Source organism: Vulpes vulpes, chromosome 3, assembly GCF_048418805.1.
Source record: "Vulpes vulpes isolate BD-2025 chromosome 3, VulVul3, whole genome shotgun sequence".
Classification (NCBI taxonomy): domain Eukaryota; kingdom Metazoa; phylum Chordata; class Mammalia; order Carnivora; family Canidae; genus Vulpes; species Vulpes vulpes.
The window spans coordinates 102934133-102961420 of record NC_132782.1 but is presented as its reverse complement, the minus strand read 5'-3'; the positions used below and the strand labels follow the sequence as shown (position 1 = coordinate 102961420).

Genomic DNA, 27288 nt, shown 5'->3' with positions numbered 1-27288 from the left:
ATTGTCTGGGACTCCTCTTTGGTTTGGTTGGTTTTTAAGCAGGTTTTCTGGATTCAAGTGCATGGGGAGGTGGCCCCCGGAACTGCTGCCTTTTGAGTACCCCCAAGGTGGTCCTTAGCATTGGCAACCTTGGGAGATGCTGGTTTGGGGAAAACCGAGGCTGACCGGGCAGAGAAATGAAAATTGTGACTCCCCACCTCCTCACCACAGTCCTTGAGAGGCTGACAAGCAGAGCCCTCACCGCTCCAGCCCCTGTAGGGTGCCCCATGGGACCCTCAAAGCCCCCCCACCCCGCCCCAGGACCACCCTACTTACAGATCTCCAACTGGGGGGACAGCGGAGAAGACACTGGGTGGAGAGCTCAGGTCTGGCACACCTCCCAGGCAGGGGAGCCCAAATCTCCCGGGTCGCTGGGGACGCCTCGCTTTATAGACCCAGCTGCCCGCCCGCGGGTGGGAAAGGGGAGGCGGCCCCGGGGGAGGGGGTGGGGAGGGTTCCGTGCCCTCCCTCCGCAGCGCCCCCTGCAGGGCCCGGGAAGCGCGGCGTCTGTGCGGTCCCGGGGCGCACCTGCGGCGGGTGGTGCGCAGGGAGAGAGGAGCCCGGGGGGCGCGGGGGGGCGCGGGGGGGCAGGGAGAGGCGCTTGGGGGGGCGCGGCGGGCGGTGCGCAGGGAGAGAGGAGCCCGGGGGGCGCGGGGGGGCGCAGGGAGAGAGGTGCATGGGGGGCACAGGGGGCGCAGGGAGAGGCGCATGTGGGGGCGCGAGGGGAGAGGCGCATGGGGCGACGCGGGGGGGCGCAGGAGAGGCTCATGTGGGGCGCGGGAAAGGGCGCAGGGAGAGGCGCAAGGGGGCGCGGGGAGGGCGCTGCGGGTGCGCGGGGGGGCGCAGGGAGAGAGAGGCGCATGGGGGCACGGGGGGGCGCAGGGAGAGAGAGGCGCATGGGGGCACGGGGGGGCGCAGGGAGAGAGGCGCATGGAGGGGCGCGGGGGGGCGCAGGGAGAGAGGCGCATGGAGGGGCGCGGGGGGGCGCAGGGAGAGAGGCGCATGGGGGCACGGGGGGGGGCGCAGGGAGAGAGGCGCATGGGGGCACGGGGGGGCGCAGGGAGAGAGGCGCATGGGGGCACGGGGGGGGGGCGCAGGGAGAGAGGCGCATGGGGGCACGGGGGGGGCGCAGGGAGAGAGGCGCATGGGGGCGCGGGGGGGCGCAGGGAGAGAGGCGCATGGGGGCACGGGGGGGGGCGCAGGGAGAGAGGCGCATGGGGGCACGGGGGGGCGCAGGGAGAGAGGCGCATGGAGGGGCGCGGGGGGGGCGCAGGGAGAGAGGCGCATGGGGGCACGGGGGGGCGCAGGGAGAGGGGCGCAGGGAGAGAGGCGCATGGGGGCGCGGGGGGGCGTAGGGAGAGAGGCGCATGGGGGCGCGGGGGGGCGCAGGGAGAGAGGCGCATGGAGGGGCGCGGGGGGGGCGCAGGGAGAGAGGCGCATGGGGGCACGGGGGGGGCGCAGGGAGAGGGGCGCAGGGAGAGAGGCGCATGGGGGCGCGGGGGGGCGCAGGGAGAGAGGCGCATGGGGGCGCGGGGGCGTGGCGCGCCCCGCGGAAGCCTGGGGCAGGTGTCTCTCACCCCGCCTCCGCCCGGGGACAGTCACCCCGCGTCTGGGGGGGATCACGGATTCTTCGCGCCTCCTCCCCACGGCCGGGAGGGGGTTGTGGGGGCCGGAACTGCGAGCCCCCGCCCCAGTCCCCATTGTATTCGCCTCCCACGGGCTGGAGAGGGGGCCCCGGCGCTGCAGGAAGGGAAGAGAAAGGGGATTTTGTGAACTTCGCCAAGCACGGGCAGAAGCCCCCGACGGCAGGGAACTGTCCGGGAAGGGGAAGTTTTAACTCTTTCCAGTTTGCGCCACTTCCACCCACGAGCAACAAACAAACAAACAAACAAAAGCAAAACAAAAGCAACCCCGCTGCTGTGACTTCAGGCCTGGAAGTGCCATCGGGCCACGGCCTGGCCTCAGGCCAGCCACCTCCCTGCTCTGAGCCTCAGTGTCTGCGCTGAAAAATGGGTTCGTGTGTTGGGGAGGGTACTTCATGCAACTTGCAAGGTGCTGTCAGGGTCCAAAGAGAAAGTGGGTGAGACCCCGCCCTTGCGAGTTCCCAAGCGCTGCTCCCCCGCCCAAGAAATTCTTGCAAATGAAGAAGCTGCTTAAAACTTCACCCCTGCCTCCCCTCTTTCTGAGGACCTCTCTCTCCCCTCCTCCCCCTGCCTCTGTTGGTCTGTCTCTCTCTCTCTCCTCCTTTCGTCCTTCCGATGCAGTGTATCTGCATCAGGCTTTGTCTTCCAGTCACTCTGTATATCTCTGTCACTCTCTCACTTTGTCCTAAGTCTCTCTCTGTCTCTGGCCCCGTGTCTCTCCCGGACATCTCCCTCTGTCTCTGGCCCCTGTGTCTCTCTCTATCTCTGGCCCCGAGTCTCTCCCAGGTGTTTGCCTCTGTCTCTGGCCCCTAGTCTCCCTCTGTCACTGACCCCTGTGTCTCCTTCTATCTCTGGCCCCATGTCTCTCCCCTGTGTCTCCCTCTGTCTCTGGCCCCATGTCTCGCCCCTGGGTCTCCCTCTCTCTCTTGCCCCTGGGTCTCTATCTCCCAGCCCCGTGTCTCTCCCCGTGTCTCTCCCCTGGGTCTCTATCTCCCGCCCCGTGTCTCTCCCCTGGGTCTCTATCTCCCGCCCCGTGTCTCTCCCCTGGGTCTCTATCTGCGGCCCCGTGTCTCTGGCTCCAGGTCTCTCCCGGGGCCCTGTCGCCCGCACGCACACAGGCCATAAAAGGAAGCCGAGGCGGTGGGCTGGCCCCGCGCCAGCCGGACCCGCGCGCCCCGCTCCCGCCGCCCCCGCCCCGCCCCGCACGGGCTCCGGTTCCGGCCGGTCCTCCCTCCAGGGCGCGGCGGGGGGCGCAGGGCGGGCGACAACCCAAAAAGGGCAGGCGCGGGCTCCTTCCTGCAGGAATTCCCAGCGCCGCATACCAGCCCGGGCTGCCCGCTCCCCCTGACTAAATATGGTGCCGAGCGGCCTCCCGGCGCGGCGGCCCCGGGTGCGGGGGGGCGGGGGGGGGGGCGCCTCCCGTGGCTGCGACAGGCCGCGCGGGGACAGGGTCAGAGGAGGCGGGAAGACCCCTGCCGGGCTCTGTGCGCTAGGTCCACTACCCCCGGTGCCAGATCAGAAGGGGGGGATCTGTATTCATACCCCCATTTTGCAGGCGAGAACACTGAGGTCCTGGAGGTGTGCAGAGATTTGCCCAGGCCCACCCGTTGCCATGACTCACTTCCAGAGAGATTTGAAAGGGAAATGCCTTCCAGGGGTGAATTGGCTTAGAGGCTAAAGACAGGTCTCTGAAACGAGTGGCTGGTGCCACTTTCTGGCTGTTCCACCATGGGCCAGTCACTTAAATACTCTGGGACTCAGTTTCCCTACCTGGCTGTTTGTAAACAGTCGGTGAGATGATCCTTGTGAAATGAACATATTGTGCTGCTTGCTGTTGGTATTCTCACCCGAGGAAACCAAGTAGGCCTTGGGTGCGTGATGGTGAGGGAGAGCCCGCCCCTCCTGCAGGCTCAGCATCTCAGACCCTCTTGGTCTGCTTCCAATGTCAACCTCTCCTGCTGTTGCACCCCTGAAAACACCCCACGGGCCTAAGGCAGAGGCAGGAACTGCTCGAGTTCAGCTGATTGCAGAGCTAGGGAAAAGCTCTTCAGAAAATGATGGATAAGCTGCTACTCCACGTGCCTTTTACTGTCCACGCTGTAAAAGGAGTGGAAATTGTCCCTGCGTTGGTATAGACGTGGTGCGGAGCGGAGGGTGATGAAGGGGAAAAGTGAAGTTCACTACCACCTTCCCGTTCTGGAAAGAACCCAGAGCAGGCCGTCGGAATCGCACTTGTTGGCAATTTTTTTTCTTTTAAGATTTGTATTTACTCATGAGAGACACCCAGAGAGAGGCAGAGACACAGGAAGAGGGAGAAGCAGGCTCCATGTGAGGAGCCCGACGTGGGACTTGATCCCAGGACCCCAGGATCACGACCTGACCCAAAGGCAGATGCTTAACCACTGAGCCAGCCTTATAAGCAATTATTAATAAATGGAGGCTTTATAACGAACACTGAATTTTCCTGCCTTCTCTCTCCTCTTCCTTAGAACAACCCTATGAAATAGGTACTTGAAAAAAAATTTTTTTTTTCTCATTCTGTGGTTGACAAAGCAGGTTGATGAATTAAGGAGCAAGCCAAGGTAGCATAGCTCGCTAGTGCTGGAGCAGGAATTCCAACCCCACATGTCTGCTGGAGTCTGTGTTGAGTAGTTGGGAGGTTTACATGTCTGAGATTTACACGTGGGCTGCGAGGCACCAGAGCTGAAGCCCCAGGACAGTCAGGGAACGGAGCCTGTGTCTTCTCAAGGAGGAGCACAGATGGACAGAATTTTTGCTTCAACCACCTTCCTGAGTTGTCAAACATGATGATGCACGGGAAGGCCTTATATAAAGTATTCCATACCTTTCTGGTACATTCTACAAGTGCTCGGAGACCGTATGTGTACATTAACAGTCATTCATTAAACATCTGTGCAGTGCAGAAGCTCAGTTGTTCAAGTCTTCAAAAGTGCATTGTTACACTGATGAAGTCAAATGTCTGTTTTATTTCTGATGGCTCAAAAAGCCGGTTATTCTAAGATCTAGGGGGGAAAATACTTTAAAAAAGTGTTACTTCAAGAGCTGTCCAGTAAGTTTCCTTGGCTTGTCTTTTCGGTGAGGTGCTGTATAATGGGAGTTTCCATGAACTCATGAAACAGGATGGCAGAGGGTCAATTTCTCTCTTGGAGCCTTCTCCTCTTTGTCAAATAGCTTTGTGTTTGCTATTGGCTTCAAAAAGCTCCAAAATATGATTCCCTCCAGTTTTTAATAATATCAAAGATTGGGCCCAAGCATGGTTTACTTCTGCCTGTGTTTCACAATCTCATTATTTAAAGAGGTGTATTATCACCACTCAAGTCTTCCAGCCCAAGATTTGCGCAGGACTGTGCCTTCTTGTGAATGAAGGGACATCATTCCTGGCCACAGGCCCGGCTTGGCTCCATCTCTCTTGCACAAAGTCACTCCTGTTTCACGCATGAGAGCTCCACACTTCTCCAGGTCAAGCTGGTATGGCATAGTGACCTGCAATGCTCTTTCCTTCATCAATTTCCAACTCTGGTGTTGGTTAACTCCAGATTCCCTACCCTCCATTGGGAAGGACTCTAAAATTCTCTAGTTTTACAGTGTTTTACAAAATTAAACATATTCTTAACATATGAACCAGCAGATCATACTCAAGATTTTACCCAAATGAGTTGAAAGCTTTCATCCATGCCAAAGCCTGCACTTGGGATGTTTAAAGCAGCTTTACCCAGAGTTGTCAAAACCTGGGAGCAACCAAGCTGCTATTCAGGAGGCAAGTGGACAATCTGTGGGAAACTGAGGTGATGCTAAAATTTGGTGCTAAAAACAAACAAGCTCTCAAGCCGTGAAAAGACCCAGAGGAATCTTAGGTGCATATTACTAAGTGAAAGACGACAGTCTGAAAAGACCACATCCTGTAGGATTCCAAGTATGTGTCATTCTGGGAAAGGTAAAACCATGAAGACAGTGAAGACGTCTGTGGTTGCCAGAGGCTGGGGGGCTAGAGGGATGGACAGGCTGATCAGAAGGTTTTTAGGGCAGTGAAAATACTCTGTGCCAGTACTACAGTGGTGGATACGTGTCATTATACATTTGTTCAAACACACAGAGTGAACAGCACCGGAAATGAACCTTGATGTAAACTATGGACTTTGGGTGTTCGTGATGTGTCCGTGTAGGTCCACTGATTGGAACAAATGTGCCACTCCCATGGGGGGTCCTGCTGTGAGTGTGTTGGGGGAGGGATAGGAGGTATACAGAAATTCTCTGTACCCTATACTCAACTTCGCAGTGAACCTAAGGTTGCTTTCAAAAATAGTCTATTTTTCGGGGGTGCCTGGGTGGCTCAGTTGGATAAATATCTGGCCCAAGGGTCCTGGGTCCTGGACCCAGGGTGTTCCTCCCCACACTGAAGGAGTCTGCTTCTCCTGATTCTCCTGCTTCTCCCTCTGCCCCTCCCTTGCTTGCTCTAATAAATAAATGTATTTTTTAAAAGGTCTTTTTTTTGAAAAAAGTAGTTTTACCTTTTGTTACAAACAAACAAAAAAGACCATGCAATCCTTGCAGAATGGTTGTTAACAAAACTCAAATACCAAGTGGCCAGGAAGCATTGTCCCAAATGCCTTTAAAGGCATATTCTCACAATGTTAATCCTTCAAGTACACTTGGCTTTAGGTTAAAAGAACACATCAAATGTTATATAATCACACAGGCATGTGAGTCGTATACAATTGCGTTCTTGCACATAATTATAAAGCTATCAGTTTACTCTGTGCAAACATATATGCTAAGCTAAATTTATCATCTTCTAACGTCACCTCTGCTCCTGCTTGGTTTTCAGACTGCCCAAGTTTTATATTTCCACTTTCCCTAAGTCCCTCTTCAGTTCCAATTCTCATCCTGTTTTTCTGTAAATCCCAAGTCTTCTCCTAAAACTTCTCCGTATTTCTGGAAGACAACTTCTCCCGACAACCCCAGGAAAACCACCAGCATGATGCACTGATTTAGTTTATGAGAATAGTTTGATGTGTCGTTTATATTTGTCTTGTCTTTCTCTTAGTTTTTTCTTTTTAATGCCTCAGCCAACGTAACTTTTTCAATGACTGGCTTATAAATTAATTGACGCCATTCAAAAATCCTGAGTATAAAAATTTCTAGAGCAGACTTTTCAACCTAAGGTCCTTTATGGAAATCATCATAAAAATCTCAGTTTTGAAAATAGGTGGTTTTCTCTTTTCCAAATATAAAAACATACTACTAAATAGGTTTTGAGCCCCTAAATGCCCACCCTAGATTACAATACTTTTCCCCCAGAGACTGATCCCATCAGCCTCCTGGATGAAGAGTAACCATTGCAGGGTGACGTGGCTGATACTGAGTGCACACCCACCAGGAAAAGTTCCCCTCCCTCCACCTCTCTACACCCTCCAACAACGAGGCCACTAGAGATCCTGAAGGAAGGTCTGGGGAGCCACTTGTCCTGGTGTTCACCTCCTGATGACAGAAGAGTTATAGGTATAACACTCACTGCACAAAGGTGAGTTGCTTAATTGTTTTTTTTTTTATTAAATAATACATTCAAAGTATAAAAGTTGCCTAGGTACAAACGAGTTACAGAGTAATGCATACAAGCACTGTGGACTACATGTGACAATTCTGGTTAGCTTCTATTGTGATGATTTTATATCAGTGATCAACATTATAAACTCCAGCATTTTTAAAAAATCTAATCCTGCATGGTTGTAATTCCTGAGGTAAATTTAGCGTCCACTGCCAACATGCTTGGATGAAAACCAAGTCCTCTGAGAAGAATTCAGATATTTATATTACCACATATAATACAATGGAATTCGTAATTGTTATCAGATACTACAGATTTAATTTAAAAAATGGAAATGAGCCCTTATAGTACACTTCTGCATCTATATATGTAATTCTAGCTCATCAATTGGGCCTCTCAAAAATCCTCTGACTTGTAAAGTATGGCTTAAGGGAATTTCTTTAATAATTTTCTTCATTCAAGTAAAAATTCCTGGTTAATCTGTAAGGACCAACCAACACCAAACATAAACTCAAAAGTTTCAATAATTTCCAAAGACAGCACAGAATCAACACCCTGAAGAGAATGCCAATTTTGCTATTGACAGCCCTTCTCACCTGTCCTGTGGAAAACATTCAAGTTCCGTCTGAATATACTTTATGACTTTTGCCAATCAAGGGCTATTATAATAGCTGTTGTTAGGGACATTAGTCTGTAGACTCCACGTTATAAAAATGTTGTAGTAAATATCAAATAGCATTTTAAAGATAGCACAGCAAGAACTCTTACCATTTTTCTATCCCAAGAATAAAAAATTGACATGTCATGAGATTTAGAGTCCAGATAGGTAGGGACTAGCTCTTTCATAGCTCATCTTGTAATTGCACAGCTGAGGGCCACATGGAGGCTAAACAAAGCCATCCTTTAAAAGGTGCTTTCTGGTATTTCTCCTAAAGCCTGTCTCTTCATGCTTATTCCACATTCTTTGTATAATAAAATAAACTCTTTGTTTTACTTACAGCAAAATTAAAAGAATTATTTCCCCCTCTACCTTTTAATTAAATCTTCCAGTAGGAGCCAAAATGGTCTAAGGAAAGAAAAAGTACATTGTTACCTAGTTTAGAAGTTCAAATTTAGATGGTAATTCACATATTCAAACCAAATTATAAATGGTTATCTGAAAAATCACTAATCGTAAACAACAACAAAAAAATCAAACTACATAGGAATTCATTTTTTCTGGCTTTAATGTTCTTTCAAATGCTTTTTAAAAACATAAATGAATTTTTCTACAAATCCATGTAATTCCAGCCTGAAGGAAATGTAATCAATATAATCTTGTTAAAGGGCACAGTATATGGCTATAAAGACCTGAATCTTGTTTTTTTGGAGAATATACAGGGTACTTTTTAAAAAGTCCTTCCAGTTCTCACAAATTTAAAAATCTTTAAAATTCTTTCTAAAGAAACAATGCATTTTCTTTTGAGTCAAATCCAACAAGCTAGATGACAGAGTTAGCTTTTACTCACAAATGTAGTAAAATAGGAGGGGGCTAAATGTTTTGCAGAAACCCGATTTTCTACAAATATTAGTGATATATTTTGGTAATGCTGGGAGAATAAATACATTACTTAATACACACAATTTTTTTTCTTTTAATACATACAATTTTAAGATCAAAGATGACCCGAATGGAAAGGTCATCTCTTCACTGCTTTAGAAACAAGAGGATCTTCCATATTAGTACTGTTCCCCTTCTCTTTTTGTAAGTGGTCATCTGAAATGAACAGAAATAAATGTCAGTACTTATTCCAAGTCAAAGTAGGCAGTGTGCAGACATATCTACATATATTTTCAGATGTTACATATTTAATATTGTATGAGTTCTTTAGGTGGCTTAGGACAATGAAATCAACTCACCATTTTTAAAACATTACTGAAGAAATCAGAAACGTTTAGTACTAAAGACTCACTCTCAAGTGTTTTCTCTTTAAGATTTTATTTATGTATTTAAGAAAGAGCAAGAAAGTGAGGGTACAAAGGGAGAGGGAGAAGCAGACTCTCTGCTGAGCGGGGAGCCCTACACAGGGCTCAATCCCAGGACCCTGGGAGCAGATTGAGCCACCCGAGCGCCCCTCTAAAATGTTTTTAAAGGAATAGAGAGCACCTTGGAGTAAACCCAAGTGTAAGGAGCAGTTATAAACTTCTCTCACATGATACGTATGGAATGGAATCCATGAGAAAGGACAGAGTGTTCAATTAGCATTTTGAGGGATGCCAAAGTTCTTCAACTAAAAAGAAAGGAGGAGGAAAAAAAAAAAACTCTATCTTCAAATAGAAATGCCTCTAGCAGCACCATCTTGTGGCAAAACAAAACAAACTAGCAGAGTTTACATTTTCCTAACCCAAATCAGAAAAGTATCCAAGAAACCATAGAAAATGTTCTTCAAGCGAAGACACAATAAAGGTCCCTGAGAGTTCGGAAGAGCCCAGAGCCCCTGTGACCACCCCCTGTGCTCTGACAATAGAAGGGGCCCTAGTCACTTTTGCTGAATTTCTTTTGTCATAGGGAGCAAGGGGTAGAGGGCAGAAGTACCCTGAATTAAAAGAACCTGAAGAGATTTACTAGCCAAATCCAACAAAAATGCAAGGCAAAGCTAAATTCTGAGAAATTGTGGAAACCTGACAATATTCCGAGGACACTTTTACAATGGAAAAACCCATTTTTTATGATTTTGATGACAGGAGAAAAAGAACACAAATTTAGACAGTTGTTAGAAACATCCAGCTTTAGCACCAAAAACATACTGGATTTTCTAATTCTAAAGACAATCTGCTTCTACATCCAGGCTGGCCGGGCCACAGCAGCTGATCGCCCACATAAAGAATGGAGACTGTAGGTCTGGGTCACAGAGGACTATCCCCCTCATTTTTAGGCAGCTTTGTTGGACAGAACAAAATTAACAATACCCTGAGACCATAACCATTTTAAGTTTTCTAGAAAAGCAGTATTAAGAAGTATGTTATTCAGGGGATCCCTGGGTGGCGCAGCGGTTTGGCGCCTGCCTTTGGCCCAGGGCGCGATCCTGGAGACCTGGGATCGAATCCCACGTCGGGCTCCCGGTGCATGGAGCCTGCTTCTCCCTCTGGCTATGTCTCTGCCTGTGTCTCTGGCTCTGTCTCTCCTTCTATCTCTCAAGAATAAATAAATAAAATCTTTTAAAAAAAAAAAAAAAAAAAAAAAAAAAGAAGTATGTTATTCATGGACTTCATAGAAGTGCATTAAAGTTGCGCTGATAATGATTTTCTCTTTTACGAGATACCTGATCTTTTAATTATTGCAAGAACTACTTTGCCTCTAATATTTTAAGCTCTAACATCAGCAGCACTAATCAACTGGTTTCCATCCCAAAGGCACGTGTGCCTACATAAGCCCGGTTCATTTTTTTCAGCACTTCGATAAAAGAAGAGTTTTCCCATTGGCATGCTTTTCCCATTGGCATGCTTAGGTTCACAGAAAAGACGATTTCATTTTAGTGTTTTGTATTTCAGCTGGATGAGCTTCTGTAGAAATCAGGTTATTGTAATCTGAATAATTATTTTAAGATCTTTGTAACCTTTCAATGTTGTCAAATAAAACATGTTTCTATCAAACACTAAGCTAGAATTGAGAAAGTAAATGCTGAAGTGTGTTACTGGGACAAAATGCCATTTTTGGCTGGCAATTCTTCACAAATCATTGCACAAAGAGTTCATTGTTATCAAGAAAATTTCTGAAGGTCAAGAAAAATAATTACCAAAATCCCTATTCTTCTGTTAGTGCAGCAGTCCTCCTCACCTCTGAGCCTGGCATGGAGCTTTCCACTGAACATGCACCCACAGTTCTACTAACCTGAACTGGATTCTCTGATGTCTCTGAAGGCCCCAGAGCAACTAATGCACTCTCCTCCCTCACCCTTTGTCTCCCTTTTTCTTTCCCTCTCTCTCCCCCACACCAGCCCTCCCACCTCCGCAGTGTAAAGCTACCACTAGCTATTCTGTGACCCACATCTCAAAAGAATAGAACTGAGTTAAGAAATAAATACTCTGTTACTTGTAACTTTGTTATAAGTCATTAGCCATGAATGACATTGATTATAAAAAGCTTACAAGCCATGCAAGGACATGGATAGAGCTAGAGGGTATCATGCCAAGCAAAGTAACTCAGGGAAACACAAATACCAATGATGTCACTCACACGTGGAATTTAAGAAACAAATGAACAAAGGAAGAAAAAAGACAAATCAAAAAAACACTGAACTCTAGAGAACACACAGACGGTTCCCAGAGGGGAGGTGGGGGGTGGATGGGGTAAATAGGTGATGGGGGTTAAGGAGGGCACTTCTGGTGATAAGCACGCCAGTGGGGTGCTGAATTACTATATTGTACACCTGAAAACAAATAAAAATAAAGAGCTTACAAGCCAGAAAAGTGATTTCTCAAGATGTTATTTTTCCTTATAGGACTGAAAGAACCCAAGTCATGGGTTTGCCATGTTAACAAGTGTTCACATGTACAATATCCCCTGGTGGCAATTAAATAGAGACGCTGGTATTATCACTTATTCTTGGTGGGCATGTAAACTGGTAAAGCCTTTTTGGAGGGGAATGAGACAGTATCTACTACTTTTTTTTTTTTTTTAAGATTTTAATTTATTTATTCATGAGACACACACAGAGGGAGAAGCAGGCTCCATGCAGGGAGCCCGACGTGGGACTCGATCCTGGGTCTCCAGGATCACAACCTGGGCCGAAGGCGGCGCTAAACCGCTGAGCCACCTGGGCTGCCCTCTACTACATTTTTTAATGGGCACAGGCTTTGAACCACCAATTGTACTTCTAGGGTGTCCACACCAGAGAAATACTTGTGTGGACGAAGAAGTAACTCTACACTGCAATATGGTAAAAGCGAACAATTAAGAACATAAAAGTACATCAGTAGAGGATGATTAGCAATACTATGCCGTAATACACCAAGTTAAGAATGAGGTCAAAGAAGCTCTACACACTTCGACAAGACGAGTGAAAACAAAGTGAATGGCAGGAGAACACAGAGAGCAGCAATATGTATAAATCTACATGCACCAAAATGAGTCTGGAAGGAGATCCCACCCTCTCAGCTGCTGACAGGGACCTTCCACGGGAGGGACAGACTAGGGAGTTAGGGACAGACAGGAGGGAAGAGAGTCAAGGGAATTCTACACTGTATGATGTGAATGTTTAGAGACTGACTCATGCACTTGTGTGTTTTGTTTTGCTTTTTAAGTACTCATCAAATAGTAGGCACCAAGCCCTGAAAAGGGAACTAGGAAAACTTCTTTACATTCTTTAATGGGAAAAGTGTACAGGAATAGCACTTGGAGGTGCTGATTCGGTTAAAAATGATCAGCTGCAAGCTTCAGAGGAGTTACAACCTCTCAGTCCTGGTTTTCTCAACTGCCAGGTAAGGAGGCAGGAATGATTTCTTTTTCAATGCTCCATCAGCTCAGCATTCTAAGATACAGAAATGAACAGCTCCTAGTGAAATCAGAAATAACCTCCAAAGGTGGTCACCTTGCTTCACAAATACTTCATTTTCAGATCTTAGGAGACACAGCAAATATTTAACGTGATCAATACTGCTCACAGCAGTTTATGAAAACTAACAGAGGTGGGATGCCTGGGGGGCTCAGTGGCTCAGCATCTGCCTTCAGCTCAGGGTCCTGGGATCAAGTCCCATGTCGGGCTCCCTGGGGAGAGTCTGCTTCTCCCTTTGCCTGTGTCTCTGCCTCTCTCTGTGTATCTCTCATGAATAAATAAATAAAATCTTTAAAAAACTACGAGAGGCAATTTGTTTTCTAGATGTTTCCTGTAAGTTTATTTCAACGTTCTTTAAGATTTAGATTTGCTCTGCTAATCTGATGCCTGAGCCCCAGCTCTGACTGTCCTTCTGAGAAAGAGATCAAATCTACCAAGGTTGGGAAGGAGCTATAAACCATTCAGTTCAGATGATCAAACTGAGATCCTATTGCTGATGTGATCAAAACAAATGAAAGCTCATTAAAGAGTAAACATTCTGAAAACAGGGGCTATGCTCCTAGGAATTTAGTTGTAGGTAACTGTCAGTCTTTCACAAACAGTCCCCCAAGAATGCAAAGGATATAGACACCTGTGACTTCTCTATCTGTACTCAGTAATCTTGCCTTTCTTCAGTCTTGAAGGGGGAAAAAGTGATGACTTGATAAAAGGCTATTTCTTCAGTATGCTAATGATCTAAGCTGCTCCAAAAGAGTACAAATCTCTGTGAAAATCAGGTTTTTCCATATTTTGGCATAGAAAGAGTGCCTAAGAATTTTGTCCACTCTCCCATCCCAAGATTCTCCTTCCAAAAAGCATTTTGTTTCTTGAAGAATAAGTAACACAGACTCAAACTTTATTAGATGGAAGTAGAATTAAACTATAACTCAAAAGCTCAGGAAAAACTATTCCTGAGAGAAAGATATTTAAGAAGAAAACAATACTTGGGGCACCTGGCTGGCTCAGTCAGTGAAGCGTGTGACTCCTGATCTTGAGGTTGTGGGGTCCAAGCCCCATGTTGGGTATGTGCATTACTTAAAAATCTTAAAATTTTTTTTAAACAAAAGAAGAACAAATGCTTGCTGACAGCTAAATGATGAATCTCAGGAAATTCATACCCCTTTGCTTTCTTCTGCTAGGCTGTCCACCGAGATTTGGGTTTGGAGGCTGAAGTGAAGACCCTCTCAGGAATGGATTTTGGAGGTCATCCTTCGTTCTGTGTAAAAAATGAGCTAAAATTCCATATAAAAGAGGTCTGTAGCAGGAAGAAAACCAAAATCAATTAAAATTGCAGATACAGGAAAAGCTTAAAACCTCTATTCTTTAAGGCTTCCTCTGCCACCAAAATGGCCACGTAATTTTCAAGACTTAAAAGAAAGAAGATGCACGGTTACTATCCAAATCGCAAACTATTTGAGCTTTTTATTTTTTTTTATTTTTTTTTATTTTTATTTATTTATGATAGTCACATAGAGAGAGAGAGTGAGAGGCAGAGACACAGGCTGAGAGAGAAGCAAGCTCCATGCACTGGGAGCCCGACGTGGGATTCGATCCTGGGTCTCCAGGATCGCGCCCTGGGCCAAAGGCAGGTGCCAAACAGCTGCACCACCCAGGGATCCCTATTTGAGCTTTTTAAAATATAAGAGTACCATTTAACTTGAAAGACAATTTAAAAACCCAGAGAACCCATGTTAACTATGTAAACATCACCCAAACTGAAACACAGTGTCATCAATACACAGGAATTCTGCTTTTCGACTTTCAAAGTCCAGTGGAAGATTTTCCAGTGCCTAGCACTGTCTGATAGATACACAACAAGTATTCAGTAAACACTAAGTAGAGGAATAGATCCTTGCCTAAAGATCACATGTGGGCAAAGCCAGACTGTCTAGGTTAAAATCCTGGATTCACCACTTGACCTCAGCAAGATTCTTCATGTCCCCAGCCTTCTCCATGTTTCTTCCTCTATAAATGAGAATAAGTGTAGCCCTTACCTTCAAGGGTTGTTGTGGACCAAATGAGCCAATAAATATCAAGTGTTTAGAACTGTGCCTGGCACATATTAAATGGTATATGAATGTTAGCTATTCAGCAGTTGGGTTAGAATTGATATTTAACAAGCTATTTTTTGGGAGGCAGGGCCCATTAAAAAAGCTACTTTTACAGTTTACAAAATACTCTAACCCCTCTCCATTTTATCTTCACTTTGTGGATAAATGAGAATACCATACCTCAGGGAAGATTTGGAGATTCCTTAGTAAGTAAACAAACTTTCTACTTGAACCCCAAGTCCTATATTCTTCTCACGACAATATGCTGCTGGTGATTTCTATTAGTCCCCCTGCAGAAAGGGAAGCTACCTGCTGACAATGAAGACAGGTACTACAGAAATGTTTTCGTTTCTAATCTCATCACTGAAAATACAATTTCACTGATTTTTTTTTTGAGATATTTATTAGTTGACGTGATAGATTAAAGTAGGACATGTCTTTCTCTTCACACAGTGGAGCCTAATTGCCCTCCCCTGGAGTGTGGGCCCAAGTCACTTCTATGAACCAAATAAGGTATTCTAGTGACAGCGCTGTGCAGCTTCCAAGACTAGGTCATAAAGCACTGTGCACCGTGGTCTCCTCCATGCCTTCTCTCTGGGGAAGTATGTGCCATGTCATGAGGACGCTCAAGCTGTCCCAGGGAAAGGTACACGTGGAAGGAATGGTCTTGTGGGAGCGAGCCACACAGAAGGGGATCCTGCAGCCCTAGCCAGGCCTTCAGACCAGGGCCTCCCTGGCTACATTGTAACTGGAATCTCCAGAGAAACGCTGAGCATCAGAAGCGCCCTGAGATTCCTGACCTACTACAGATAATAAATGATTGTTTCAAGCTACCAAATTCTGGGGCACTCAGTTAGGCAGCAATAACTGCTTGCATGCCAACTTCTCCAGATCATGAGGAAAGCAGGAAAGTAGGTTTCTCTATTTAAGATGCCCAACTCTTATATGAAAGGAATATATCTTACATTGTAACTCTCATAACCAGGAATGTAAGATCTGTCTTTTCATTTAATTTTAAACCCATGTTTCCCAATGAGCTAACAGGTTCAAGAAGATTTTTAAGTTTCAACAATTTTGTTCTTAAATTAACATCAATGAAGTTTTAAGATTTAAAAATTTTAAGACTCAGATACTTTTTAATGTTATTAGAAAATACATAGCTTGCATGTTTAATCCATGAATTCATGGATATTAAGATTTTTTTTTAAATAAAAGTTCAGGGATCCCTGGGTGCCGCAGCAGTTTGGCGCCTGCCTTTGGCCCAGGGCGCAATCCTGGAGACCAAGGATCGAATCCCACGTCGAACTCCCGGTGCATGGAGCCTGCTTCTCCCTCTGCCTGTGTCTCTGCCTCTGCCTCTGCCTCTCTCTCTCTCTCTCTCTCTCTCTCTGTGACTATCATAAATAAATAAAAATAAAAATTACAAAAATAAAATAAAATAAAAGTTCAAAAAAAGATTTTTTTTTAAGTTTGGCTTTATAATTACCTTATTTGCAATGCTGAAACACAAAAACTCTGAAAACTAGTTTTCTTCATAAATTTGGCACAAACTGTTGGTAGCATGGCTTGACCTAACCAGGGCTATTATATATTTTTATTGTACTTTGTGTGAAAATTCTTAAGCTTCCCTGAAAAACTATCAGTATATTTATGGAGTCACTGTATGTTCACACCGGCACATACACCTAGTATTTGGTATACTTGCCATATTACTTTTTTTCTCCCAGCTTTACTGAGGTATAACTGAGAAATAAAATTGTAAGGTATTTAAAGTGTACCACACGATGATCTGATATACTACACACACACTGCGAAGGAATTCCTCTCACTGAGTTAACATACCCATCACCTCACCCATTTACTTTTGTGTGTGCTACTTTCATGGATGAAAAAAAACATTTAAGTTCTACTCTCTTAGCAAATTTCAACTATATAATCCATGTTACTTTCCAAAATCTGAAAAGTTTACAATGGAGGGGTTTTGTTTTGTTTTGAATGTAGACTCCACACCCAGCATGGAGCCCAGTGGGGGCTTTGTACTCAAGACCTGAACTGAGTTTAAGAGTCGGACGCTTAGCCGACTGAACCACTCAGGCAGCCCTACAGCAGAAATGTTTTAAACAGAGCAGTAACTGCCTTTCAGAAAGCAAACTGTTGGCAGTATGAAGGTAAGTTGGAAAGAAAGTGCCTAGAGACAGACAAAGTAGACAGATGGCTTCTAAACAGTGCAGGGCAGTGGGAAGGGACAGGGAACACTGTGGAGTGACGGAACCACAAGGTGACTGGTAGAGAGAGGGGAAGGAGCCACAGATGGAAGTAGACTCCGAGTTTAAGACCCTAATGGCTAGATAAGGAACACACATGGTGGGTTTAAGGAGGTGAAAATAACACATTTAGATTTTGGACACACTGAGTTTGAGATGCCAGCAGAAACGTGGGCCCACACTTCAGGGTGTCTGTTGGGTATAAAGACACCAGGCAGCCTGGGTGGGTCAGCGGTTTAGCACCGCCTTCAGCTCGGGGCGTGATCCTGAAGACCTGGGATCGAGTCCCACATCCGGCTCCCTGCATGGAGCCTGCTTCTCCCTCTGCCTGTGTCTCTGCCTCTCTCTCTCTCTCTCATGAATAAATCTCAAAAAAAAAAAAAAATAGAGTCACCAACATAGAGGCATCATTAAAGACTCAGGCATACTTGGAAAAGTGGGCAAGGGGACAAGAGGACAAAATCTGGAGACTGCTCACGATCTAAGGGAACCCTAAACGAGCCAAAGAAGAAACTGAGAACACTATTAGGGAAGGGAAAATCTAGACAGTAAAGGGTCAAAAAAGACAAGTGACAAAAAGTATCTTAAGAGGCAACAGTCACTATTACAAAACGCTACAGAAACTCAAGCAAAATTGAGTTTCTTAAACTGGAAATACAGATGTATACCCCACCCTGGTGCCAGGGACTTAGGACAAAGCACAGGATAAAGGGGGCATATGATTCTGGATTATTAACGGTACAAAGATTTGTGGGAGATTTCAATCTAATTGGTATGTCATTTATAGCATTTGTAAGGTAAAACAGATAATTATACCATGAAGCAGAAAGAAAAAAATTCAAGAAATTTTCAGAAAGAGAAAACATAAGACTTCAAAGAAAATTCTTGCCAGGGAAGGGCTGTTTTGAGCTATGTCCCCTGGCCTCCTAGGTACAACTGTATTTTTGTGTGTGTGTGTGTGCCATTCAAGGATCCTCTGGAAAAAGTTTGAGCGACCTTGAGGGACAAAAAGAACTAAGAAACTACCTGAAAGTAGTCGCCCTTCTTTTCAAGAGCACAGTTTCAGTATAAATGGTGAGGGAAGAATTTTTGATATGCACAGAAGGCAAAAGAGGGGAGAGAAACAAAATGAAAGCAGATGGCTGGTTATCACTAAGTTCAGTGGTAAAAACGATTTGACCGGTATTTTTTTAGATCTGAGTATATTCCTAGGTTGAAATGGAGGAAATAATCAGAAGAGTTTAAATAATCAGAAGAGTCTGACATGAGAAAAAAAACAACTGATAGAGCAAAGCCTGAGGAGACAAAAAAGGATGCATCAAGAAGCCAAGAAGAGTGACCCTTACTTAGCAAGACAGAGGTTCGGTCCTCTGGAACTATGGGAATTTTAGCTCAAGAGCAGATGCCTTGTCTTATTTGGATTTGGTGCAGTGTTAGACACACACTTGAACCAAATAAATTCCTGCTCAATTAAAATGAAATAAAGCCACTAATAAATGATTAGGACTACAAAACAGTAATAACTAAAAACTTATTTTTAAGTTTTTATTTTAAAAAATTTTATTTAAAAAAACTTACATTGTATCATCCTTTGATTCTTCAAATGCATTTAGTTCACGGATAAGAAATGGTCTGTCCAATGGAACTACAGGTTGACCAGATTCTGGAAGAAAAATTTTAAGTCTTTATTCTTCTAAAAAGCACATATGATTTTGATAAGAACCACTTACCAGGTATACAGACTTTTCAGATTTTGGGAGGGTGATAATGGCAGATTCCTAGGCAGATCTATGTGATTTTATGATTTTCAAAGTATCATTTTGTTATACATATAACTATTTTTTTTTAAATATTTTATTTATTTACTCATGAGAGATACAGAGAGAGAGAGGCAGAGACACAGGCAGAGGGAGAAGCAGGCTCCATGCAGGGAGCCTGACGTGGGACTTGATTCCGAGTCCCCAGGACCATGCCCTGGGCCGAAGATGGCGCTAAACCACTGAGCCACCCGAGCTCCCCGTTATATATATAACTTAACAGAATTTAACATAAATTCATTTTTTAAATCCCCCAATTTTTTGTTGGGAACATACTGCTTCTGCATAATGGACTTCAGAAGGCTTTTTTTTTTTTTTTTTTTTTTTTTTGAGAAGCCCACAAATTAAATACAAGACAGGAACAATATTTATTTGGTAGCAATAATTCTAAAAGTAAAATTAACCCAAATATGAAGTGCTGGCAGGGATACAAGGCAACTGGATACTCTCATACTTTGCTTTGCTAGTAGCAGAGCAAAATGGTACAGCCACTTTGGAAAACAGCTGAGCCGTTTCTTATAAAGGTGAGCATGTTCTTAACCACAAACAACTGCAATCCCACTCTTACCTCCTTACTCAAGAGAAATGAAAGCTTACCTTCACACAAAAACCTGTGTGTGAACTTTAAGGGCAGCTGATTGATAATTGCCAAAAACTACAAACAACTGACCATCAACTGATAATAGATAAATTGGCACAGCCATACAAAGGAATGCTATTCAGGGGGAAAAAACCAACACAGCTAAATCTCAAATGCATTATACTAAGTGAAAGGAAGCGGACTCAAAAGGCTACAACCTGAATGGGCTCATTTACAGGACATTCTGGAAAAGGCAAATATTAGGAACAGAAAACAACAGATCAGTGGTTGCTAGGGGTTAGTAGCTGAAGAAGTTAACTGCAACAGGGCAGAGAGGATGTTTTGAGGTGATAAAAATATTCTATATTGTGATTTTAACTGAGGTGGTAGTTACACAACTGTATGCATTTGGTAAAATCCATAGAACTGTATACTAAAAAAGGTATACTGCATTATTAATTACACCTCAGTTTTTTAAAAAAGCCAAGATACCTAACATGAAACTTGACTATTGTGACTACTTTTTATTCTAGGGAAGCCCAGGTCCAAGACCTAATTCATTATATTTTCATAATGTTCTTCTTTTCTGAGTATTAATAGTATTATACACCCATCTCTAACTAAGGAAAGTGGGGGCTAATACGAAGATTCTTAGACCACTAAAAATCACCGGTCTGGGGCAGCCTGGGTGGCTCAGTAGTTTAGCGCTGCCTTCAGCCCAGGTTGTGATCCTGGAGTCCCCATGATTGAGTCCCACGTTGAGCTCCCTGCATGGAGCCTGCTTCTCCCTCTGCCTGTGTCTCTGCCTCTCTCTCTCTCTCTCTCTCTGCGTCTCTCATGAATAAATAAATAAATAAATAAAATATTAAAAAAAAATCACCAGTCTTTACTCAGTTAAGGTATATGCTTAACATTAAATAAAAGATCTAGAATATTAATTAAAAAATCTATTAAATGGAAAAGTTCCAACACCACAAAGAATTTATTCTCTCTTCCAAAATCGAATTCATGGTTTCTTTTCATTGATGAGGCAAGAGATAGTCTTAAAACACAGATTAATAAAAATTAAAGTCATCGTTCCAGTCCCGTGTCTCCCTCCAGGGCAGATGAAAATCTAACTTCACTACTATGCATTCCCTCCAGTTCTTTCTTTCTTCAGAAATAAAATAAGGGTATTTTAACTGAAATAAAATGAGAAATAGAATGAGATAAGTGTATTTTAACTTTTTTAACTCCCCAACACCATTTCTCTCCCTCCTATCACTGTAGTGAGTTGGTGTTTACCTTCCTGATCCTTTTTAATTAGGTCCCACACTGAGTGCAGAGCCCAACTCGGGGCTCAAACCCACAGCCCTGAGATCAAAAGCTGAGCTGAGACCAAGAGTTGGATGCTCAACTGACTGAGCCAGACAGGCACCCCAGTTCACAACTGTTTTAAAATACCATGCTTTTACACACATTTCTATATATCCCTAACCTACAATATTAGCAATATTTTGAAGTTTTATCTCCAACCTCTCATATTTTTAATAAAGAATATACACATCAAAACTATGTGTATTCTTAATTTTAAAGTAGCCTCCATGCCCAGCATTGAACTCATAACCATAAGATCAAGACCTGAGCTGAGATCAAGAGTTAGATGCTTAACCAACCAATCGCCCAAAACTGTGTATTTTTAAAGCATCTACATAGAAAAAGCTGGCAGCACACAAGATAAAGTGTAAATCACTTTTAATTTTCAGAATCAGGAATACAAATGATTTTTCAAAGTACACATGAGTTTAAGTGTTTAGGTATTTATTTTCCCTTACAAGACAATAAGCCCCATGAGAATGTATTCAAGTTATGGAAAGAGCTCAGGAGATTTTTATGTCCCAGTCACTTGAACAATACTGTATGGTAATGGAATTAGATTTTCAGCCTAGCGGCCTAAGTGGCTCAGTGGTTGAGCTGAGGGGGTCTGCCTTCGGCTCAGGGGGTGATTCCAGAGTCCCAGGATCGAGTCTGACATCGGGCTCCCTGTATGGATCCTGCTTCTCCCTCTGCCTGTGTCTCTGTGTGTCTCTCATGATTAAATAAAATCTTAAAAAAAAAAAAGAAAAAAAAAAGATTTTCAGCCTAAATATTTCCTGAGAATTGAGGAAAGGAAAAAGCAGATTTTTGTTTCAGGCAAGTAATAATAACCTCTTACCTGATATGAGGACAGATGCTGTATACTTATATTTGTTGAATTCAAGATATTCCCGAATTAGTTCATTAATTATAAGGTTTTCATGAGACAATGGTGGTCGGGGTTCACTTTCATCATCTAGGGCACTGAATACTTCAGCTCGGATCCTTGCTTTTAAATGCCCCAATACTCCCCTTTTCTCCAAGGTGTCCTTTAAAACTGTTAAATATAAAACATTAATGAAGAATAAATTTGGTCATTCTTAGGTATACTTTGAAGAAAAATGTTTAAAAGGTAAATGGCCTAATAGCCATTGTTTTGATCTAAACAATATGCTGAATGGAAGTTATCCAATTTTATCCTGTTTGTAATAAAAAATAAAGTTCCCAAGGTGCAATGATTTGCTATTTCAATATATTTAATCAAATTCAAGTTTATTTTTCCAAAATCATCACTGTAGGAAGCTATGGTCTGGTACACATCTTCAGTGAGGAACAAGAAGGGAGCACAGAATTGTACTTAGCTTACCGGGGCCTGAAATTTACACTGTCTCCTATATTTTCAGGAGTGTTAATCACTGCAGACAAGTTCTGTGTCAATAAAAACCTCTGGTCTAGAAAGATGATTAAAGACATCAAGTGCATCCCATAAGGAATTTGTTGTCTTTTGATAAAAACCTTTGATATCCAGAATCCTTGGGGGATGGCCTATTCTGAACAAAAAGGTGTTTATTTGGGTTTTGTTTGCTTTTTAAAGACACTTATGAGTTAACTTCCAAAAAAGTTAACTTTTTTCACACTGTCCCTAATGGCTAAATAATAAACCTAGACAATCAATACGTCTCATGCACAGTGATTAGAACATAGTAAAAGCTCAATAAATGCTACCTAGGAGCATAATACACTGCTGTATATTATTGGTGTAATAAACATATTTTACTACTGTACTGCACTCTGCCAAAGGCACCAAAATAAAGAAAAATTCATAAATAAGGCCCAAGGAGCTTATCCACATAGGCATAAACATAAAACCCCCATAAGCTTTAATACATAACAAAAACCTGGGCCATATGATTACAGAGACACGGTGTAGACTAAACTTTAACCTTTCTTGCCCCTTGTTTTTAAATCATCCCCTCAACCTTTTGGGCAGGTATGCAAGTACAGTTATCACCCAATCAGACATTGTAACAGGCCCATAAAAGGAAGGTCCAGCCTTATCATATTCTTGGGATCATAACCAAATGTGCTTCTTTAACTCCATCTTTGGAAATTAGATGGAAGAGATTTTCTTCTGCTGGCCAGGATCCTGTCCCAATTACTCTGAAATTTTTTTTAAAGATTTATTATTTATTTATTTATTTATTTATTTATTTATTTATTTATTTATTTATTTATTCATGATAGACATGGAAAGAGAGAGAGAGGCAGAGACACAGGCAGAGGGAGAAGCAGGCTCCATGCCGGGAGCCCAACACAGGACTCGATCCGGGGACTCCAGGATCATGCCCTGGGCCAAACGCAGGCGCTAAACCGCTGAGCCACCCAGAGATCCCCCAATTACTCTGAATTTGCACACAACACAACCTCAAACTCAGCAGAGAAATGAGAATTAATGAAGCTGGAATTAGGAAGCCTATCCTGTGTCATCACCAGCTTATGCCTCAGCTGCCCTCTGCAACATACGGAGTCCTACATCTCAGAGGCAGAACCAAGTGAGGTGGAAAATGTGAAAATGTTTAAAAAGGTAAAAGCCCAGGGGCACTCGGGTGGCTCAGTTGGTTAAGGACCAGACTCTTGATTTCAGCTCAGGTTATGATCTCAGGGTCCTGTGATGCAGCCTTGCATTAGGCTCTACAGTGGGGATGGAGCCTACTCAAGATTCTCTTTCTCCTTCTCCCTCTGCTCCTTCCTACTTGCCCCTCTTTAAGGAAAAAGAAAAAGGTAAAAGCTCATACAATGTAAAATGATTGAGTGGGAAATAGATTTTCAAGAAGTTTCTCTGGGGGCAGCCACGGTGGTTCAGCGTTTTAGCGCCACCTTTGGCCCGGGGTATGATCCTGGGGATCCGGGATTGAGTCCCACATCAGGCTCCTGCATGGAGCCTGCTTCTCCCTTTGCCTGTGTCTCTGCCTCACTCTGTCTCTCATAAATAAATAAATAAATAAATAAATAAATAAATAAATAAATAAATAAATAAATACTTTTAAAAAAAAAGTTTCTCTGGAACACACAGCATATTCTGAAGTGGGAAATACAGAAGAAAAAAACATAAAAGGATACATGTAGGGATACATCTGCATAGGACACTCCTAATCTCCTATTACATTTTCTTTTCAGGTTGCATACCATTTTGCCCTTTCTCTAACTATGCTTAAAACTCTGTACCCTAAAAAAAAAAAAAAAAAAAAAAAAAAAAAAAAACAACAACAACAACAACAACAAAAACCTCTGTACCCTAGCAACAACTTCAGAAAGATGCCTGGGTGGCTCGGTGGTTGAGCTTTTTCTGCCTTTGGCTCAGATCCTGATCCCAGGGTTCTAGGATGGAGTTCTGCATCAGGCTCCCCGCAGGGAGCCTGCTTCTCCCTCTGCCTCCCTCTGTGTCTAATGAATAAATAAATGCAATCTTAAAAAAAAAAAAAAAAAAAGAGGTTCTTAACCTGGCCTGATATCCCAAAGCATCTTTAAATCCTCTGATTTACAGTGAAGGTGACAAAACATGCGAGACACCTAACTCTGGGAAATGAACAAGGGGTGGTGGAAGGGGAGGTAGGCGGGGGGGGGGGGGGGGTTGGGGTGACTGGGTGATGGGCACTGAGTGGGGCACTTGGTGGGATGAGCACTGGGTGTTATGCTATATGTTGGCAAATTGAACACCAATAAAAAAGAAAAAAAAAAACAAAGAAAAAAAAATCCTCTGATTTACACGTGTTATGGATTTCGTGCAGAGAGGGTGCTCGGATTCACTTAAAAGACTATTCCTTGTGGATAAAGGCATGCCTTTTTTTCTGACCATTCATGAGCCCAATGCCCCAAATACACATTTGTATCAATGCTTACTGAACTCTACCCTCAAAAGAGATTCAACCCCTCCTCACTAGGTATTTAAGAATGACCTTTTTAGGGGCACCTGGGTGGCCCAGCGGTTGAGCATCTGCTGCCTTGGGCCCAGGGTGTGATCCTGGAGACCTGGGATCGAGTCCCCCATGGGGGCTCCTTGCAGGGAGCCTGCTTCTCCCTCTGCCTGTGTCTCTGCCTCTTATGAATGAATGAACGAATGAATGAATAAATAAAATCTTTTCTAAAAAAAATGACTCATTTAAGAGCTCAAGGTCCCTGAAAACCGGAACTAGTGTTATTAATCAGGTAGCAGTATGACCCTGGGATGAAGACTTGGAGCTCGGGGAGGTGGGGAGAGCTGGGGGAGCAAACCCAGGTTCTCACGCACTGCCTCGCACTGCCTCTTTCTAGCTCGGTTACTTGGCGCGAGCTATTGCAACTCCCTGCACCTCCATTTCTCACAACCTACACAGGCCTAGGGTGTCACACAGACTCCACTGGGTAACACAGGCGGGCTGGGCAGGGCCCCACGGAAGGCTCGGTCGCTTCTCGCCTCCGACTACTGTTCGCCGCTTGGACACCTTCGTTAAAACCAACGGTGCGGGGGATCCCCGGGTGGCGCAGCGGTTTAGCGCCTGCCTTTGACCCAGGGCGCGATCCTGGAGTCCCCAGATCGAGTCCCACGTCGGGCTCCTGGCGTGGAGCCTGCTTCTCCCTCTGCCTGTGTCTCTGCCTCTCTCTGTGTCTCTCTATCACAAATAAACCTTAAGAAAAATTTTAAAAACCAACGGTGCGCAAACACCACCCCGCTCGATGACTCGCACCTTTGCGGAACTCTTGCTGGGGGGGAGGGGGGGGGACAAAAAAACAAAAACCACAGGAGCGTGGCCAGGGCAGGCCAGACCACTCTCCTACCTGCAGGCCTTCCCGACGGGGACCGGGACCCAACCAGCAGGTTGCGGCAAGGCTTCGGTGAGACAGGTAAGCTAATGGTTCGGGGTCGCGCCGACGAAAGGGGCAGCCCAGAGCCTCGGCCCGACAGGGCTCCGACAAAAGCGCCGGAGGCCCACCGAGGGCTGCAGACCTCTCGGGAACCTGCGGGTCGCGCAGCATCTCCTCGGCTCGACGGCGCACCTGGGACCCGCCCAGCTGGTCCCGAGCAACCGCTTCTCTCCCCCAGGACCCCACCCCCCTCCCCACCCCCCCGTCCCCGGCGCAGCGGCCGCCACGCCAGCCAGACGCCTTGCGGGCCCTGACGCCGCGCAGCGACCCCCGGAAAGGCTAACTCTGTGTTCCGCGCGCTCTCCTTCCAGCCCATCCTCTTCACGGGAGGAAGACCAGGCGCCGTTCACCCGGCACACCGCCCACTCGAACTCACCAGCCTTCAGCTCCGCGACAGTCGCCATCTTTCAACCGGCCGTCACGGGCGCGCGTCGGCTGTGCGCACGCGCAGCGCCGGTCTACAGCCAATAGGTGCGCCCCTCTCGCGCTGCTCAGTCCCGCCCCTTTCAGTTTTCGCCCTCCCGGATTGGTTGGGTGGTGACGGTCCCGAGGGATCCTACCAATCAGCGAGCTCTCTAGGTGCTGAGGGAGGAGGTGGGAGGAGCCGGCCCGGAGACCAGTTAGAGACCTCACTTGCAGATGCTGCCGGCTCTTTAGTGCTGCACTGTGGGTGATCAGTGCTTCCTTCAAACCTGGAAGATTTGTTAAAACAGATCACGGGGCCCCACCGCTGGGGTTTTTGATGTAGTCAAGCCAGGGTGAGATCTGAGAACTGCATTCTATTCCATTCTATTCTATTCTATTCTATTCTATTCTATTCTATTCATTATTTTATTTTAGAGAGACACAGTGAGAGAGAGAGAGAGAGAGGCAGAGACATAGGCAGAGAGAGAAGCAGGCTCCCTGCAGCGAGCCTGATGCAAGACTTGATCCTAGGAACCCAGGATCACACCTAGGAATCATGGGGCCCCACTGCTGCGGTTTCTGATGTAGTCAATCCAGGGTGATATCTGAGAACTGCATTCTGTTCTATTCTAATTATTTTATTTTAGAGAGAGACACACACACACAGAGAGAGAGAGAGAGAGAGAGAGAGGCAGAGACATAGGCAGAGGGAGAAGCAGGCTCCCTGCAGCGAGCCTGATGCAGGACTTGATCCCAGGAACCCAGGATCACACCTAGGAATCACGACTTGAGCCAAAGGCAGAAGCTCAACCACTGAGCCACCCAGGCGCCCTCCAAGAACTGCATTTCTAACAAGTTCTCTGGTGATGCTGGTGCTGCTGGTCTCACTGTGTTAAGGACTTAACTGTGAGCCTGACACTGTGCTAAATGCTTTATATATATTGGCTCAGTGATTTCTCTACTGTAACTCCCATTTTACAGGGAGGAAACGGAGTCTTGGATGACCGATAAGGCTTAAATCAAGATCATGAGCAAATGGTGGAGGTGAGATTTGCATCCAGGCGTCTTGCTGTTCAAAGCCTGTTCTCTTCCCCTGGCACTTAATTATGGGTA

At 45.0% G+C, this 27288-nt stretch overlaps 2 protein-coding genes across 7 annotated transcripts in view; both read right to left on the bottom strand.

Annotated features, from left to right (window-relative positions):
* The window catches only part of MYH11 (myosin heavy chain 11), a 112286-nt gene extending 111812 nt beyond the window's left edge, over nucleotides 1–474 (bottom strand). For 2 of the 4 annotated variants that reach the window (XM_026003167.2, XM_026003165.2), the window contains exon 1: nucleotides 316–468. The gene's annotated coding sequence lies outside the window, so the exon portion shown is untranslated. Of the gene's footprint in view, nucleotides 1–315 lie in introns of all 4 variants that reach the window. The other 2 variants (XM_026003166.2, XM_072753782.1) reach the window with 2 other exon arrangements.
* Nucleotides 475–7225: 6751 nt separating this feature from the next.
* On the bottom strand, nucleotides 7226–26211 carry CEP20 (centrosomal protein 20). 3 transcript variants are annotated; one of them, XM_026003169.2, is made up of 5 exons: nucleotides 26147–26211; nucleotides 21728–21925; nucleotides 18715–18799; nucleotides 13940–14076; nucleotides 7226–9004 (listed from the first exon to the last, which is right to left on the bottom strand). In XM_026003169.2, exons 1-5 carry the CDS (start codon nucleotides 26172–26174, stop codon nucleotides 8928–8930), a joined length of 525 nt encoding a protein of 174 aa, XP_025858954.1. In that variant the 5' UTR covers nucleotides 26175–26211; the 3' UTR covers nucleotides 7226–8927. The 3 variants fall into 3 exon arrangements, with proteins under 3 accessions (XP_025858954.1, XP_025858956.1, XP_025858955.1); XM_026003171.2 differs by lacking the exon at nucleotides 13940–14076 and having other exon boundaries at nucleotides 26147–26206; XM_026003170.2 differs by lacking the exon at nucleotides 21728–21925 and having other exon boundaries at nucleotides 26147–26205.
* Between the last annotated feature and the right edge of the window lie 1077 nt (nucleotides 26212–27288).